Raw genomic sequence first — 18963 nt, forward strand, 5'->3', positions numbered from 1 at the left:
GTAACTTTTTTTTGCAAGCCCACTCACTCGCCCTAAAGGGTACTTAGAAGTGAAAGTGCAGTTATCTACAAGTTTCTACATGCAAGGTGTTAAGAACGAAGAGAATGTAGTGTAGCTAAATCAAACCCATTAGGAGAGAAGTGAGTGGTGATCTCTCCATCCTTATTAATAGGAGTGAAACACAGTTCTCAAACAAATACCGCGGGCTCATCCAGCTGGACAGCATGCCTCACAATGGAGCATGTTTGTAAGACAAACACTGAGAAACAAACCAGTCCATTGATTTCCTACCTCCCAGGTGTGTCCTCCTCTCCCTTCAAGGAAATCTCCCCAAGTCTCCCTGGCCACTGAGGCCAAGAGTCATCAAAATATTCAGAAACTGTGTCATGGAACAAAGGGAAAAATAGTGTTTCCCACTTCTTGAAATTTCAATTTCATTGGACTGAGAAACAAAAGTACAGTTCAGTGAGGAAACAAAATGGAGTTTTTGCCCCAAGCTTTGGATATTTATTTGCTATGTCAAATGGGCAATCCATGCTTGTTTTATGGCTTCCCTTTGTTAAACTCCCTTTCCTGGTCAGGAGTAGCTGTCAGGGAGCACCATATACCTGATCTCCTTGCAGCAGAATTGCTGCCATGTACCAGAATGGTGCGGAGGTGCAGCAGGGCAGCAATGATGTCATATGAGCAGAGCCAATCAAGCGCCCCTGCCTAGCCCTCACTGCTACCCTCACGTTGCAGCATACTGGAAAGCAGCAGGAAAGGCTGCTCCTCTTATCAGTTTCAGCATGGATCATTCTAATGCTGCTACTACCTGAGACCCCAAATATTGTTTTCGAGTAGAACAAATGCAGAAGCAGACCCAGGCTAATGCTGTTTTTAAATCATATGATTTTTTTAAACAAGGTTTTTGAGTCAAGTAGTAGTGAATATCTCTCCTGCCATCTAGTGTACAAATCAGAGAGTATGTATTTTATAAAATGCAATTTACATGGAATCACGAAGTGTTGAATGTAGAGAGCACCTCCAGCACTACTTTCTGCTAGTCACATATTTAATACAAGGAAACATAGAGGAAATGGACAAATTTAATCACAGAACGTCACATCACTGAACTAACCAGCTTCAAGGAGTGTTGACAATTTGATATACTAAACTCCTGTCTGACTCTTCCAGCATTACAAAGACCTGCATAATTGGTCACTTTTCCTTAATTGCTCTACATACTTTTCCTCCTCTTGTCTTTCAGATGTATGTTGTGGGGGGGGGGGGGGCGTGGAAGAAGCTAAATCCTGGAACTTATCAATAGCACCTAAACTTTGGGGTGTCTGTAGTAAATATTTGCGATATAACCAGAAGGAAGGAACTGTTATGAATTCAGTCCTGATCAACACCAAATGTTAAGATTGGGGGAGTTAGTCAGCCTTCCTCAACCTAGTGTCCATCAGATGCTGTTGGAACACAACTGTTGTCATCCTTGGCTATTAGCCATTCTGGCTAGGACTGATGGAAGTTGTAGTCCAACAACATCTGAAGGGCATCACATTGGGGAAGTGGAGTGAGCCAGTCAGCATTTGTGCTCTCTTTATCCTCTCACAAAACAGTGCTTCCCGAACTTAAGTTTTCTCGTTAGCTAAAACAGCAGGGACTTTCTTCCACCTAACTTTCTTTTTACACCACTGTTCCTTGTCTTCTTAACACACGTTATCCTCACTCACCAGCTTGGGTGGACTTCCGCCTAGCCTTCTTAATTTCCTCTTCTGTCTTGTTGCTGAGTTTTATCTCCAGCTGCTGTGTTTTCATCTCTAAATCCTTTTGCCTCTCCGATAATGCTTTTCGGGCCTTGAAACAAAAAGAAATGACCATGAATTCCTCCTCAGCAGAAAAACAATACCCATTTGCCTCCTCTTTCTCATATCCCTCCCCTCCTTTCAGAATTAATCACTGAAATATGGAACATATGCCCTTGTTGGAGGCCATGAACCTGGAACATGAACCATGAGACACAGAGATTCTTCCTCTTCTGTGTGATAGTTTTAGCACCACAGAGAAGATTAAAGGTGCTCTTCAGAGTAGTTCTTCAGATGCGGCAACTATTAAATCATTAGGAATGCTGGAGCAAAGAACATTTAATAATATTAATATCAACACTATGTTTGTCTGAGAGGTCAGCTACTTTGGCTTAATATAGGGCATGCTAAAAAGTTGCTGCATGAACTACATGCACTTGTTTCTTCAAACCAAAATAGATTTGGCCGGGGAAGAAACATAAGCTATTGCCGTCTGTTTCTGAAGGTGGAATTGCCAAGTTATCCCTAACCTTCAGGCAGCCCACTGACCCCCTCAAATGAACTCATGGTGTAGTGGTTAAGAGCGGTAGTCTCGTAATCTGGGTAACCGGGTTCGATTCCCCGCTCCTCCACATGCAGCTGCTGGGTGATCTTGGGCCAGTCACACTTCTCTGAAGTCTCTCAGCCCCACTCACCTCACAGAGTGTTTGTTGTGGGGGAGGAAGGGAAAGGAGAATGTTAGCCGCTTTGAGACTCCTTAAAAGGGAGTGAAACGCGGGATATCAAATCCAAACTCTTCTTCTTCTTCTTCTTCTGCTTTGACTTACCTTTTCCACCGATGCATACCGGCTAACCAGCTGCTTCCTCAGATCAGCAATGTGATGGTCATACTTCTTCATGTCTTTCTTGAAGTTTTCTCGGAAGTTGAGAAGGGGTTTCTCCACCTCTGCCTGGAGCTGAAACAAAAGGCAAGGGAAATTTGGTTGAGGAAGGACTAACGGCTGATAATTGATACACCTCTATTTTGACCACAATTCTTTCAACATAGGAAACTCCCAGTTTGCGTAGTGTGGGTGACACACTCTATTTTTATTTTTTTGTCCGTTCATTCATTCAAGTTAAATCCCACCCATCCTTCTGAAGGAGTCCATGCTGGCCATCCATAATGGAACAATTTAGAAAAAAATATTAAAAACCCAATTACAATTAAAAATATTTTCTTATCCGCAGCATCTGGTGATTCCAGGATGCCAGGAGCACTATACTTCAGACATCAATTGGAATAGTAACAGCACCGGGGCAGAAAGTATTTTTAGCCCTGTCTCCAAGTTCTGTATTCCTGATTGAAATCTCCTCCTTGAAACTGCTCTTATCCCCCCTCAGAGAAAAAGACAGATGCTTGTAACAGTATTGTATTTCCCCCAACAGGACTAGCAAGTGCAGGTGGGGTGGGGGTGGGGAATTCAAAAAATAAGGTGTTAAATAGCCTTTCCCCTCAGCAACGGTGTGCCAGCCAAAATGCTGCACATCCCAATTTAACAGAGAGAAAAGAGCTGGGAGATTTGACCATGCATTTCCCGGTCACATCTGTTTTGGCTCTCAAACACAACAACATCAGTACTGTCCGCAAAGCAGACCTATTCTGTCTCAACCAACTGCAGGAACGAAAAAGGCAATCAGGGGAAGGACATTTCCACCCCAAGTCATGACTTAGATGCATGTGTACTACATAACCAGCCAAACACTGACTCAGTGTATATTTCAACATGTCTGCAACAATTGAAACCATGAAGCAGGCAAAATTTGTCTGCTGTCTAATCTCTTAACAACTTGATCATGAGAAGGGCAGTTACTCAGCTGAATCAATAGTCTTGGGACTGCTGTGGATTCCTTCCAGGCATGGACTGATGAAAAAAGGTCACTTGAACTAATAGTTTTCTTTCTAAAGCAGTGCTGTGATAGCATTGAAGGTAGTTAATTTCCCAGATTTTCAAACTGAATACTGCCCCAGCACACGTATTATGCAGTAATCACACAACCCATACACTAAACTCCACCCACATTAACTGAGCTTGCAGCCTTGAGCATTGTGATTCCAAGGAAACTGGCACATTTATCAGATGAAAATGGAAAAAAAGTTATCTGCAGAACTTGTTTCTATCAGAGGATATGCACCCATTAAGTGATAATTCCACAATGTGCTAACCTATTTTTCTGCTTATTTCTAAGCTGCTAACCTTTGAATAAGGCTGTTTATTATTTTTAATTGGAAGAGCAATTCAATGATAAAAGCTTTCAAATTTCACTATTTTAATGCTTTAATCTTTCCCATGGACTTGACTCATAGGACTTGAAAAAGATTAACTTTGGCTGGTTCAAGAATGGTATTTGCCCAGATATGGAAAGAGGATGCTGTTCCAACTAAGGAAGAGTGGTTAACTAAACTGATGGATTACGCTGAAATGGCAAAATTAACAGGTGTGCTAAGAAACCAAGATAAATTTTTATTATTATTAAGGAGTGGGGAATATTTGTGGAATATTTGAAAAATCATGGTATGCAACTAAAAGCATTGGTAGGGTTAACTTAAATCAAGAAGTTAAAAGTATAAGTAAGATTAATTGTAGAACAATTTAAAAATGGAGTATAGTGGAAAATACAGTGTTAAAAAATTAAATAAGAAACCACAAAAGGGGGGGTCTGACATGTATTTGTATTGGAAGTACAAGACTGTAAGATGTGTATTTGTAAACTTTTGAAAACGGAAAACATTTAATAACAACAACAACAACAACAACTTTGGCTGGTTCATGCCTAAAGTTTGCATATGGTGCTTTCTTATGAATCAATGAAGGGACCACAGATCAATGGCAGAGGACATGCTTTGAGTGCAGAAGGTTCAAAGTTCAAACCTAGGCATCCCCACTTAAAAAAAGGATTGCAGAACAGATTATGTAACAGACCACTGCCAGCAAGAGTAAACAACAGTCTGTCCTGATGGAAAGCAGCTTCCTATCATCAAGCATTAGAGGGCCACAACAGTTATTTGCTTAAATAGCTTCTGATTTTGGGGGAAAGCAACTCACTGGGATCCTTCTGTTCCCCAGACATCTTATCCAGTTTACCCATGAAAATCCCGCAAATGCAGCTTTTATGTAAAACTGCACCCCAGTTTTCAGAAAACATGTTCTGCTGGTCTCAACCCCACACAGAAGATTCCTTATGAAGTGATTACCTTGGAGGAAAACTTGAGGTGAACCTCTGCTTCATCAGCCAGGCTTTTCTTCAGCTGAGACCAAGACTCTCCAAGCGTCCTGAAACATATGTGACGGGTAAGAAATTTACTCATTCATTAGCATCCAATTCTCATCATTACAAACGTACGTTTCTGTTAGCAGTAGCATGCCAAATACTACACATAATGGGAACAGTGGCATTTCAGAGTGCTGAACTCAAAAGACAAAAAAATGTAAATTATCTTACATAATTTTTCTCTCTAGACTCATGTTCAGATTCACATTCGGGGGAAGGAAGATGAGCATAATTATTTTCAGCAAAATCTCATCCCATTTCCCCCATCCACCCCCTGGAATAAATTACGCTCACAATCCCTTAGTGCTGTTTAGGCTCATAATTACCATTCATTTGAGACAAACTAGCAACTTTTCTACCTGTGCTCTTACTTGTAGTTATAATAATTCAGCAGAGGTAACTAATGACTTCTTCAGCTACTGATTCGAGTGTGTAATTTGATACTTTTTAAATACCAAAAGGGATAGCTTAACCATAAATTGAAGCATAATATGTAGAGTAGCCATAAAATGTTGATTAGATCCAGAGTGTCTCCCATCAGACTCCAATTACATTTAGGAAGGTTTTACCTAATGAGGAGCCGTTTGGATGAGTTGTTTGTTTGTTTCTTAAGCCTCAAAATGTCAAACAATTGAAATGAGCCCATGACAACACAGAGAATTGAATTAATTTTCTCAGGTGACAGAAAATAAACAATGTGATTTCTTTTAATAGCCTTTTCAAATATGTCTTCCAAACTCTTAGTAGCTCCTCCAAGCAAAGTGTCCAATAACTTGTGAGAATTAGTCTAGTGGAGGGAATAATAACATAATGGCTATCAGTTTAGGCAATGAGCTGGAAGTTTGCACGAGTTTCATCATTGAAAAAGACAGGATATAAATCTAATGAATGCCAGGTGACAAATAAAGTTAATCTGCCTTGCTACATGTTTCCCCCCCCCATATCACAAAAATTAAATAAGTTCCATAGCCACTGAATCATAAGAAACGTACAGTGTCTGAAAGCCATCTTAATACTATAGACGGACATGCTGAAATCCAAAGTATTTGTACAAGACAGGAATTATTTTGCCTACATCTCTTTTGGAACCAGGAATTGAATGCATCCAAGCAGAAACCCAATTCACTATTTGGTATGCAGGCATGCCCCCATTAAAATTCCCCTTGTCCTCCAGAGTAGAAAACGAATAAACTGTGAATTCCTGCAATCAATATACTCTCCTCCAGGAGGACACAAACATTAAAAGGAACAAGGAATTTGTTAAGGGAGCAAACTAAGTTATCAGATGTTTGCGATTCAATTATACTCTGTGGCAAGAAACATCAAAGGGTCTGTAGAGACTCCTTAGATGAACAAATTTATTTAAAGGCTAACATTTATTTTGGGATATATTTTTGTAGACTAGAGTCCACCTCACCAGATGCCACGGCGAATCTAAAATGGATGGAACCGCAAAGACGTAAAATAAAATGCGAATCACATTTCTGAGTTGGAAAGGACATGTGGTCAAATCTCCATCGCAAGAAAAATGAAACGTATCCAAAGGCTGCATTATATAGGCTCATTGACTTCATTTGCAAATAACAGTAAGTCATGGTTAAAGGCTTATTTGGACTGAACAGTGCGCTAGAGAACATTGCCCAATCGCTTCCACTCCAGCTTGTCCCCTAGTGGGAGAAATAAGCCATGAAGCCTGAACCTGAGATGTGGTTTGTTTCACTCTAACAAACCATGACTACTCATTGTTTGTTGTTGGCTTGCTGATCTGGTTTATTAAAGAGAAACAAAACAGAATCCCAGTTTGGACCTAACAACAAGCCAATGATTCATGGCTGGTTGTTCCCACTGGTGAGGCACAAAGCAGGGGTAATTAGGCAGTGTGCACTGCTCTGTCTCAATAAGCCATTAACTATGGCTTGCTGCTACTTGACAGCTGGCCTGCTATACAGCTGTGCTGGATTGAAACTTCCACGGAAAGAGAAGAGGTACATTTCTCTAGGATCCTTACTTTCTCTTCTAACTTCTAAACACTTAACACATTACTGAAGTATCAATACACTTTTTTTCTTTTCATTTTTTCAATGGATAGGTGAGCAACCTTCTTCCCCCTCAGAGTACAAATTACAACCTTTCATTCTTCTGCTGATTTCCAAAGAAAGAAACCAGACAGGATGGGCCCAGGGTCCAATGTCGATCCCAAACAGAAAGCAGGAAAGAGCGGAGAAATTATTTAAGTAAAGGCACAGGTTTTATAGCTACATGGGATTTCATCCACTCACACAATGGTAAGAATATGACCTTACCCTTCTTCCTGGGCAGCCAACGAGTTTTGTGATAGTTTGGACAAGTTCTTAGCATATTCTTCCTCAATCTTTATCCTGGAGAAAGGAAGAACACCAGCAGAAATACATCATTTAAAAAAACAGTATCTCACATTACAATAGATGTTTTCACACATTGTATGATTCAACTTGCAAAACCCAACAAGCCGAGTAGTCATTATTGAAAATCCTCACCAAGGTAATACAGGTCAATTCTTTTGTCTTCAACCCCAACCCCATATACCTGTGATGATGGAAAGAATAGGTTGTGTGTAACGGAACAAAGCAGCTCCACCTCCCTGGCATGTGGAACCAGGTTGGACAGCTCTGTCCGACTTGTCAAAACAGCTGAATCTAGCCCAGCTCTTACCAGAAGCCAAAGCAAGATTTCAATTTTCATTAAGTCAAAAAATGTATTTATGATGCAAGAGGATCCACCTGCAAGAGGATCTTTCTCTGCTACTCCTCACAGTGAGATATTCCATTGTTCTACATAGCCCCATCAATACAAACAGGCTGATAAATAAGGTGTGATGAACAAGTAGCCCTTTGACAATCTGCTTGGTCTTCCTCAGGGTCTGAATCTTCCCCTTCCAGGTCTCCTAGCCTTTCCTTGGCACCAGACACTTCTTGAGACCCCAGTTCCACCCTACTGGGATCATTCACAGACTCCTCTAGCTCCAAATCCTCAGGCTCCCCCCACTCTTCCTCCTGGCCATACCATCCCCTCCATGAAATTTCCATAGGCAAAGGCACCCCTTGCAAAAAACTCTGTTGTGCATCCAAACTCAGTGCTAAGTTGGACTGAACCCCTCATACATTGGATTATATGTGGGGAGCTCAGTCCAGCTTGGTCTAGATGTGTGAGAGAACTCCTCCCTGCAACAAACTCTCTAGTGCACCCAGTGCTTTTTCACTTTTAACATTTGAAAAAGGAAGATGCCAATACTCTCTACCCTTGAGTACCTACAGAAAAAAAGCACTGAGTGCATCTAAGGTTTCTCAGTTTGGCTGCTCTTTGAAGTGCCAAAGTCAGGGCTTCAAAGCACCTCACAAACAGCAAGGAACTGCTAAAAGGAAGGCTTTTTTTCTGACCAAAACACTTGATGTCATTTGTTACATTACGTGACTGACAGGTGGGCAGCCCCATCCACCTTTCAAGGCAGATGCTGATGCAGCTCTGGTCTGTGGAGCCACCTCTGCACTATACTAAAATCGTATCTATTTGAAATACCTTCACACACCCCTCAAAAAAACCCCCAACACTGTGGGGAGCTGTGAATAGTCTCCCAAGCAGGGCGTCAAATACACCCATAGAAAAGACAAAAAGACAGGTGCATAAACTGTTATTGTGTGTGTTTTTAAAACAACAACAACAACCAATCCATACCAAACCAAACATCTCAGTGTCAAGCAAAAACAGAGTTGTACTATTTGATAAAAACTGCGGGGTGGGGGACTTTCATGCTGCAGCACATCAAAGGGGCTTTTCCAAGTTTCCCCCTTGATAAAGACATTTTCCAAGAAGAGGTGAGAACGATATCAATCTATATAAAATATAAACTCCTGTTTCTTTTGTAAAGCTGTGAATGGCCTCTGCTCTCCCATTTCCATGGAAGATATCCAATATGGCTATGTAATGTATTTATGGACACATATTTGTATATTTGCCATTTTGTGCCAAAGGTTACTTTCTGTACTCAAGAGCTGTGTGGATTTGTTGATGATCTATACTCTGTCAAAAGGATTCCCACTTCTCCTTATGCTTAAGATTTTCCACTGGCACAAGATAAAGTTTTCCTACCAATTCACCACTGTCCAATTGAAATGGGTAATGGTAGTGGCGCCTTCATTGTCCTCTGACCAGGCAAAGTCCACTCTTGGAACACAGTGTTCCAGTTCTCCATTGCAAGCCATAGAGAAGTAAATCTCCATCCTATTATTATTATTCGGAAAGCTATTTATAACAGTGCTCTTTTTCTTCTAAGAGTAGTTATAAATAATGAGCAGCTATAAATAATAACTGTTTATCTTTCTCTCTCGTGCCTTCTCCTTTCATGTCCTGCATATATTTTGAGTTATTTAAACTATGTTCTAGCAGAGCAGAGGCAGACCGGATGGGGTGAGGAAAGATCCCCACCCCCAGACGTGCTAAAGTCACAGAAGATCGTGAAGTAGAAAGAACTCAAGAGGATTTGTACTTCTATGATTCCTAAGTCTCTACAGTGAAGATTAAAATGGACCCTTAGTAAATACAGTGATTGTACTAATATCAAACAATATGAAAAAATTAAATGCCTTGCTAGGTTGCAACCAAAATTTATTAAATCCGACAACCCAGCTTTATGATTTCTGGAGACACAGGGGATGAAAATAGAGATCCTGTGAGCATTTTGTTTGTTTGTTTACAGGACAATCCTGCAGCAAAATACTAGGAGAGGTCATTTTTGCTCATCCCCCCCCTTCCCAATACAGCCCTTGTGAACTCTGAAAATCCACTCTAGAGGGTAGGGGGACTTTCTGGAATAGCATGGAAGGGGTCCAAGGTGTGTGTGTGTATAGGGATTTTTTTTTAAAAAAAATCACCTCCCCACCTTCTGCAACCAAAGACTTCACTAGATCTAAGATCCTTCTCTCAAGTCCTTCCATTTAAGAAGAGCAACTCCGGGCATATATGCAAATGTTATAAAGAGCAGCTCTGGGCATATAGAAATTGCTCCTCCATTCATGTATGATAAGGGACTTCTACTGTCTCTCTATTCCATTTGCAACATTTCCCACACCATTTCCAATCACCAGGAGCAGTTTTTTGATGGGTACAGGCTGAAGAAGATGTAAAAGTCCCATTCCATGAGGGTGAATTCTGTTCCTTTCACAGAAGGAAAGATAGGATCCAAGCTATAGAACTGTATGGCTGGGAAACTGGATCAGACACATCAACTGACCCTTCTGGAACTAGTTGCCAGCTGAAATTAGGCACCTACTTGATGTGTGGGTGGCTATTACTGCCTTCTTATTTAATAAGACTTTCCTTGAAGTGTGACCCAGTCATTTACTGGAACATTTACTGGAATATTGACTGGAATATTGTTTTTAATACTAATAATAAAATAAAATTTTATTTATATCCTGCCCTCCCCAGCCGAAGAAGGGCTCAGAGTGGCTAACAACAGTAAAAGTAAACACAGCATTCTAAAATCAATTCATTCTAAAATCAATTCAGAATCAAATTACCGTAATGGCAACCATTGGGCTAGAGTTCTATGAGGATTACCAAAGGAGGGGGTCAGGCTGTGCCTTGGTCAAAGGCCTGGTGGAACAGTTCTGTCTTGCAGGCCCTGCAGAAAGATGTCAAGTCCCACAGGGCCCTAGTCTCTTGTGACAGAGTGTTCCACCAGATCGGGGCCACAGCCGAAAAAGCCCTGGCTCTGGTTGAGGCCAGCCTAACCTCCCTGTGGCCTGGGACCTCCAAGATGTTTTTGTTCGAAGACCCTAAGGTCCTCCGTGGGACATACCAGGAGAGGCGGTCCCATAGGTACGAGGGTCCTAGGCTGTATAGGGCTTTAAAGGTTAAAACCAGCACCTTAAACCTGATCCTGTACTCCACCGGGAGCCAGTGCAGCTGGTATAGCACCGGGTGAATGTGATCTCGCAGCGAAGACCCCATAAGGAGTCTCGCTGCGGCATTCTGCACCCGCTGGAGTTTCTGGGTCAGTCTCAAGGGCAGCCCCACGTAGAGTGAGTTACAATAATCCAGTCTTGAGTTGACCGTCACTTGGATCACAGCGGCTAGGTCAGGGTGAGAGAGGTAAGGAGCCAACTGCTTAGCTTGGCGGAGATGAAAAAAATGCCGCCTTTGTTCTAGCTGCAATCTGCACCTCCGTGGAAAGGGAGGTGTTGAAGATTACACCCAAACTCTTAACGGATGGTGCTGGCACTAATTGCGCCAGACTCAGTATCTTTGGTATTGTATCCCATATTACCTTAATGTACATCACTTCAATAGCTTCTTACTGTTCATGAATTTATAAAAATAACAGCTGCAGCCACTGAATATTTCAAACCATCTTATTGAGAAATACACACTAACTCACTTGACTTATTTTGAACCACCTATGACAGATATACCGTAAGCATGAAGTGTTGTTGCTGCCATGGTGACACAAGCTTGTGGACAAGTGTTGGGCAGAGGTGCATGTCAGAAAGCATGAGAAGGAGCGCAGGTAACTCTACAGGCATACAGCATCTTCTCTGTGTGAACCACAACATCTAGAGCAGATATCATATATTATTTTACCATGAATTTTACAAAAATAAACGTATGTGTTTCTAAAACTGAGCATTTCTACGGTGCTAACATAGCCACAAATTGCTGAATTTGGCCCAGAACCCCATACAAAATGCCGATTAAAAAACTTGTTAGCTGTCGATCCTTTTGCAGAATATAACTGCCGTGTGTTCATGTTTGGATAAACCATTTTTGCAAAGCTTTAGATAAATGAGCTTATGAAAGTGAGAATAAGATACTGCTGGTAGCCTGTAGGAATATAAAGTAGTCAAGACAGAACAGTCCAAGGAACCCATTCATGCTAGTATTCTCCTTCCCAATTGTCAAGATTGTCAAGCGAAAGCAAGTTATTTACTAAGGGACTAACGGAAGCAGGTGTCTCACTAATGGAGACAGAAACCAAGGAAAGAAGGAGTTAATTTCCAAGTTACCTTTCCCGAATAAATTCTGCCATCTCTTTTTGCATTTGCTTTCCTTTCAGTTGTTTCTGAAGAAGAATTTCAAATCCCGAGACGGTGCTGTTTCCTTGAGGATCCTTCTTATCAGTCTAAAGGAAACGTGCAGTTAGAATATATGCCACACTAGAGGCGTCAGAAGATGTGCCAAAGCACTTAGCAGCTCCGGCACGCAGCAGATATCGGAAAGTGGGCTAAGAATTACCTCAAACGCCCCCAAGTCACAAGCTGGCAATTCTATTCAGGATATTTTTGCCTAATGCAACAAATACAACAGTTGCTAGCAGAGCTTCAAAGACAACTTCAATAGAGCTAGCAGAATTTCCAGCAAATACCAGATCATTGCCACTAGGGGCTGCTCTGGCATATATGAAACAGGTAGTTAAACAGCAGCAGATTCTGTGTTAATAGGAATTGACAGTATTAATATAAGGGAGAAAACAACCCATGCTTGTGGCAGGGACAAATGACCAAGGTCAGAACTAGCCACATATTTTTTTGCAAACTGGCATATAGGCTTCTCTTCCCCAGACTCTTACTCAGAATACCTCCTGGCCTACCACAGAAGCCTTGCTCCCTGGGACAGTTCCTACCTCTTTTCTATCCATTCTCTCCCTCCCCCACTTATTTGTTGTTTCCCTACTGCTTCTTTATCCCTGCAGGGCAATATTTCACAGTGGGTGCTGCAAGATTTGCATTTCTGGCAACCTCTAGTTGTGCAAGAGAATTCTGATGCTGTATATCTAACGTTTTGCATGCACTTGGAAATATCACATGAACTGTAAAAGAGAAAACAAAATGGTTCCTCGGATGCATGGAACTCAATTGAACTCCCCTCTGCCCTCATTCTTTGTGAAGACAACCACATTTTTTTAATCAAGAAAGTCTAAATCATCTAATTTTATTGTTTACAAAAAATAATAATAATACACCTGCCCCTCAACCACAAATATTCTAGTTGTAGGAAAACTACATCCAACCCTTATATAATATTTGCAAATTCCCCTTCCCCTTTCAGCCATTTGTGTCTGAATGAAGCAAATCATGTTGGAGCCGAATTATGCTTATTACAGAACAGGGCTCCAGTCCAATTGGGCTGTGGGTTCTCAGGTGATGATTACTCGTGAGTTTTGTCCAGTGTAAGTAGTTTGGCCATCTTGTTCCTTATACTATTCTCATCTAAAGTTATCATTACATTTGAAGTTGCAGGGAATTCTCTTATTTCTCTAAAATTTATCTACTCCATTTTTTTTTTTACAAAAGTTAAAGGAGGTGTATACAGTACTGTAATCCAAAGCTAAAGTCCATACTCAGATAATTTATTACCACCTTATTACTATCCAGCTCTCCAGGCTAACCAATCAACAATCAACTTATTAAGAGAGCTCATCCCAGCATCCTGGGGACCCCAGACCCCTTTCTGGAAAGGTCTTGCTCCTTAAGATAAGAAAGGGGGGAAATGGCTACACCAGGCACAGGCAAACTTGGCCCTCCAGATGTTTTGAGACTACAATTCCCATCATCCCTGACCACTGGTTCTGCTTGCTAGGGATGATGGGAGTTGTAGTCCCAAAACATCTGGAGGGCTGAGTTTGCCTATGCCTGGGCTATACTTTAACACGATGGATTTGTAGAGGGAAGGACCAGGTGGGATGGCAGCAAATCAGGAAGATGGTGCTTGAGCACATACATGCTGCCCAGATTTGTATGATGCTGGCTTCCGGGGTTACAAGCCCCAGAATATGACTCAACATAGGAGCCCATTGTAGTCACCCAGTCTTGCGTAATACGGCTGCAATCCAATTAGGTTGTGGAGGTGGGGAAACAACTTCTCCAACATCTTATGCACCTCCTTCCAAGCTTGGATTTTAACCATGTTTGCCAACAGAGATTTTAGCAATATGCTACGTACTGTATGAATCCCGGTTGCTGCAGTAAAGAGCATATGGGTGGCTGCTCACTTACCCAGAAATAATCGCAGTAGCTCCATTCAGAAGGTTTCAGCAGCTGCTGCTCTGGCATTGCGTCAGGGTGGGGGAACGTCACACAGTTTATCTGACAAAAAGGAAAGAGGAATACATTGGATGTGCAAAGCAGTTCAGGAACATGGATGCATGTAAACAAAAGCTGCATAAATGCAACACAGCTGGCTTAGGTTCTTGCTGAATGTAATGCTCGCTTTAACCAGGAGATGTCATAGAACGCAGATGTAAGAGATTTTGTGTGGCTGAAAGTCGCTGCAATATCTAGGAAGCAGACTCTAAGCAAAACAGGATCTCTGGTCATCAAACCCTGCATGCCTCCTTCTTTTATTTAAAAGAAGAGGGAGGATAAAACTAAGAATGTGCAGTACTTATTGTTAGACTAAAAGTGCAATACTACGTATGTCTACCTGGACTTACTTCTAAGCCCAAATCCAAGCATGCATTGAATCCAATGGGGTTTATGGTCAGGGAAGTGGGGCTAGGATTGCAGTTTAAATCTTACTATCCTCAAAATTGTTTGGATGTTCCTTCTTAAACAGGAACCTTCATGTTTGCCTTGCAATTTCACTTTAGTGATGAAATTCAAAAGGCAACCACTTCACTAAAAATGTTTGCCTCTGTGGAAATTCCTCAAATGTTTCACCCAAATAGGAACCTCCATGTTTTCCTTACCATTTCACTTTTTGGTGAAATCTAGTAGCAGCTCTAGGTAAAACCATTTCTAACTTGGACCGGATGTCATTAAATGAGTTAAAGCTGCCTAAGGGATCTTACAAATGGAAAACCAAATTTTACACAACAGCCTATGCCAGAAGTACACAGAAAGTCCCAGTGAAGCTAATGGAGAGAAAACCAGATTAATAATAAAATCATTAGACTAATATTCAGATGTTGCACTTCAATGCATATTTTTTAAAAAGCGCAACTGAAAATTATTCCTCTCTGGATCCATAATTCACTAATTTAATTCATGAAGCCTGACAGAAAGCATTTATTTAAATTTATAATCCATCCAACTGCTTCATCTTGGGACAAGAAATAGATACTATAGTGCATGCCAAAATGCAAAGTTCTCAACGGTTTAGAGAGATTAGTGGGCTTGAGCTTTGATGAAGCTTCCTAGTTAGAGAGCGACCAAAAAGACCTCCTTAAATGCCCTTACTGTGTTGTTGACAGTGTACTTGACAAACAGAAAGCACTATCAAGAAGCTGTAGGGGACATTTAAAATATAATCTGCAAGCGCTCACAAAAATCGGGAGGGAAAAGATTATCAAGTTATTGTGTACAATTATTTTAAGCTATGAATCTCTTGGCCCTGTAAGGGGACTTGGGACACGTGTGTGTGATTCCCCTAATAACACCAGGACAAAATCAAGAATGTACAGGTGCCTATCTCCTTATTGCTATGGTGGCACTAAACCCAGTCCTGTTGTGGGGTACCTTAATAACCTCACTCATTGAAGAAGAAAAAGAGGGGAAGCATTGTTCAAATGTCACCGTTTTCCTGCCAGGGGAGAGGAAGAGCCTGCTTCTCTCTTTTTGAAACAAAGATGCTTGCTCTAGTGTTGGAGATGGATGGGTAAAGAACACACAGTTCAAAGAAAAATGTGTTTTTAACTAAATGTTCTCAGAAATGTGGAGGAGAGGTTAGACTTGTCTCCTTTCTATAGAACCACACAACGGCTTGGGTGGATGAGCAAACCTACTTCCATATACAGTGGTGCCCCGCAAGACGAATGCCTCGCAAGACGGAAAACTCGCTAGACGAAAGAGTTTTCCGTTTTGGAGGTGCTTCGCAAAACGAATTTCCTATGGGACAATGTCTTGCGAGTTCCTGCTGGTTTTTTCCCCTTCCCCCCTTTTTCTAAGCCGCTAAGCCGCTTATCAGCTGATCCGATCAGCAGATAAGCCGCTAAAAGCCACTAATAGTGCTAATCCGCTAATCCGTCAATGGGCTTGCTTCGCAAGACGAAAAAACCGCTAGACGAAGAGAATCACAGAACGGATTCTTTTCGTCTTGCGAGGCACCACTGTATATAAGAATTTTTTTAAAAAAAAAATAAGCTTTTTAAATACACCCATGCAAGAAATATTAATACAAGCAGAAGGCAGGGGGCTGCACATGCCATCCCAGTCCCAATAATCACCCCATGCACTGGCCACAGCTTCACCGTTTCCAACTGTCCCATGCAGAGTGAAGAATGTATAAAGGGGGCTATTTGCATGCGTTCGCCTGAACTGCGCCACGTGTTCAAGTGAACACAGATGGAAGCCTTATTCACGCCATTCCCAACCAAAACAGTAAGGCCAAGGACATGGTAAGGCAGGGAAGGGGACACTGTGAGTGGGGACGCTGTGAACAGCCCCATGTCACCTACTTGTGTTAATTGGCTCAATTGCCCAGACAAAGCTATCCAGATTAGGGGCATGTGTGAACTTGCAACGGGCACTGCCCAACAGACAACTGGGACAGTCAAAGGTACAGTGGTACCTCAGGTTACAAACACCTCGAGTTACAAACACTTCAGGTTACATACTCCGCTAACCCAGAAGAAGTACCTCGGGTTAAGAACTTTTGCGGGGCACCACTGTAATATGAAGACTGAAATTGCTCAGACAATCGTATATCGGTTTAATAAACCAAGATATGAATGAGCCTTTTCCTCCTTTCTTGCCCCTCCGTCTGGTACAAGCTATAATTAAATGAGGAAGCTTCTAACTAACTACAGTTTCCTGTTAAGTCTGAACCAGGAAAACCTTGGAACAAGCCAGGATATTAAACAAACTTCAATTCATAGTTGAATACCCTGGCTTGTTCTAATGCTAGTAACCAGAGTTTCCCAGAATGAATAAAAACCAAAAACTAAGTTTAGAGACTTCCTGGTTTATATTGTGGCTCACTGAAAAGGAACAAAGGTGCTGGGTGTGTGAGCAAGAGGCTTGCTCATAACTTGGCTTCCTTAGGGATAGATATGATCATCCAAATGTGGCCAGAAATTGGTCATAACCTGAATAGGAACACCACAGAAAAAGAAGTGTCCTTGCTGGTAATGCTAACAAGAGAGTGCACTGGAGTTGCTCAAGCAGAATTTTTATTTTATTTTTTGGCAGGGAGGAAAATGAACATCCATGAAAACTGCAATGGTAACACAAAAGAAAGAGTGTTTCATTCAAGTCGTAGGATTGGATCACAGAAGTTATGAGACACTGGAATGCAAAGAACCACATCCAACATATGTAACTCTAAGCCTCTCATGAGGTTGTCAATTGCCAGAAAGGTCAAGTTGCTTCATTTTCAGCAGAGAGGGTTTTTAAATATATATTTTAGCACCTGAAGGGTGTCGCTGCATGTTGGATTATCACTTGCCTACAACATGGTTTGGAGACATTTCCAGATGTTTCGAATTTCTGCTAAAACTTCTTAGCAGAGTATTTCCACTGGATGTGACCAAGTTTTAAGAGCACAATTTCTCATGCAAACTGCTGTAGGAGAAAATGCCGCACTGGGAGTGTATATGTGAGACAGACATTTAAGTGTGCTGCAGCAGAGAAAACTGGAAGAGGAGCATATAAAGGAGCATTTGTGTCACAGGAAGAAGCTAGGTAATTTTTAGACCTCGGACTTAATGGTCTTACATGCCTATCTTTTTAGATCAGTGTCTCTCAAACTTGAGTCACCAGCTATTGTTGGACAACAGCTCCCATCATCCCACTGGCTCTGCTAGCTAGGGATGATGGGAGTTGTAGTCCAACAACAGCTGGGAACCCAATTTTGAGAAAAATTACTTCAGTTGTGAAACACAATCAACATTTCTCCTCTCTCACCCATTATCCCCAGAAAGCTAGTAACTTCTGTATATTACCCATGAGAAAAATGGCTGCGTTCACACATAGTTTGGTGAAACGGGAATGAGCCCCTCAAGCTTATGACTACTCCTATGTGCTGTGAAGGACTTTTGACTGAGGTTTATTGACAAACAACAGTTTGCCTCGGTGTCAGAAAAGTCAAATGACTGATTGTGCTGTCCTGCAAATCTGGTAATCCCGCTTTACTGGAAGCACAAACCATAATTTGGCATTTCCAACATTGAGACCAACTTTGGTTGGCCTCTAAACTACAGACAGAAGTCCTAGACTGTGATGCGCAGGGGGAAGACAGAAGAGGAGGAGGCGAGAAGTGAACCAAGCAGTCCTTGAAGTTTGGCATTATGTGTAAATTCAGTCAGCTGAAAAGGGCACTTCATAACATATTTCTCAGAAGAAAGATGCAACTCCAGTTGACTCAGTTGGCTAGAGCATGGTGATGGGGTTGGGGGTTCGATCCCCATATAGGCTGCCTGCATTTTCCTGCACTGTAGGGGTTTGAACCAGATGACCCCTGGGGTCCCTTTCCAACTCTACACTGCTATGATTCTAAGCGAACTCTTTGTGACAGCCAATAGAAATCCCTTCTCAAAAATCAAGAGCTGGGCTTGAGGAAAAGAGTGGGAGAGAACCTGTGGTGTGGTACGTGCAGGTGTGTGTTCTTTGCTGCCTCTCCAGGTCAAGCTCAGTGGCATGGTTCTGCCAAAAAATAATTTCACTGTGGTCGGGACACTGCATGGCAGATGCAACATTTGAATCCATTTGCCACTTGGATGAGATGGGCCATATAGAAAAACACTTTACATCCCTTTACATCCCTTACATCGCTTTACATCCCTTTCAACTCAGAATAAGTGTAAGCCATTAAGAGAGTGCATTATTTCTTGCGATCCACTCCATAAAGTGCAAAATCCGGAAAAAAACCCTGCCTGAAGTTCAACACCCAT

The 18963-nt window shown here is 41.7% G+C and overlaps 2 protein-coding genes across 7 annotated transcripts in view; one reads left to right on the forward strand and one right to left on the reverse strand.

Annotated features, from left to right (window-relative positions):
• LOC309521768 (olfactory receptor 2D2-like) overlaps nucleotides 1–18963 on the forward strand; it is a 142093-nt gene that overhangs the window by 75797 nt on the left and 47333 nt on the right. The gene's annotated exons all lie outside the window — the stretch shown is intronic.
• The window catches only part of GAS7 (growth arrest specific 7), a 151123-nt gene that overhangs the window by 10444 nt on the left and 121716 nt on the right, over nucleotides 1–18963 (reverse strand). For all 6 annotated transcript variants that reach the window (XM_082204149.1, XM_082204148.1, XM_082204151.1 and 3 more), the window contains exons 6-11: nucleotides 14132–14221; nucleotides 12143–12258; nucleotides 7406–7480; nucleotides 5026–5104; nucleotides 2618–2746; nucleotides 1719–1842 (exon numbers count right to left, since the gene is read on the reverse strand). In XM_082204149.1, the coding sequence (XP_082060275.1) occupies nucleotides 1719–1842; nucleotides 2618–2746; nucleotides 5026–5104; nucleotides 7406–7480; nucleotides 12143–12258; nucleotides 14132–14221 (613 nt within the window). The remainder of the gene's footprint in view (nucleotides 1–1718; nucleotides 1843–2617; nucleotides 2747–5025; nucleotides 5105–7405; nucleotides 7481–12142; nucleotides 12259–14131; nucleotides 14222–18963) is intronic.

Source organism: Podarcis vaucheri, assembly GCF_965113315.1.
Source record: "Podarcis vaucheri genome assembly, chromosome: 2".
NCBI classification, from domain to species: Eukaryota; Metazoa; Chordata; class Lepidosauria; order Squamata; family Lacertidae; genus Podarcis; species Podarcis vaucheri.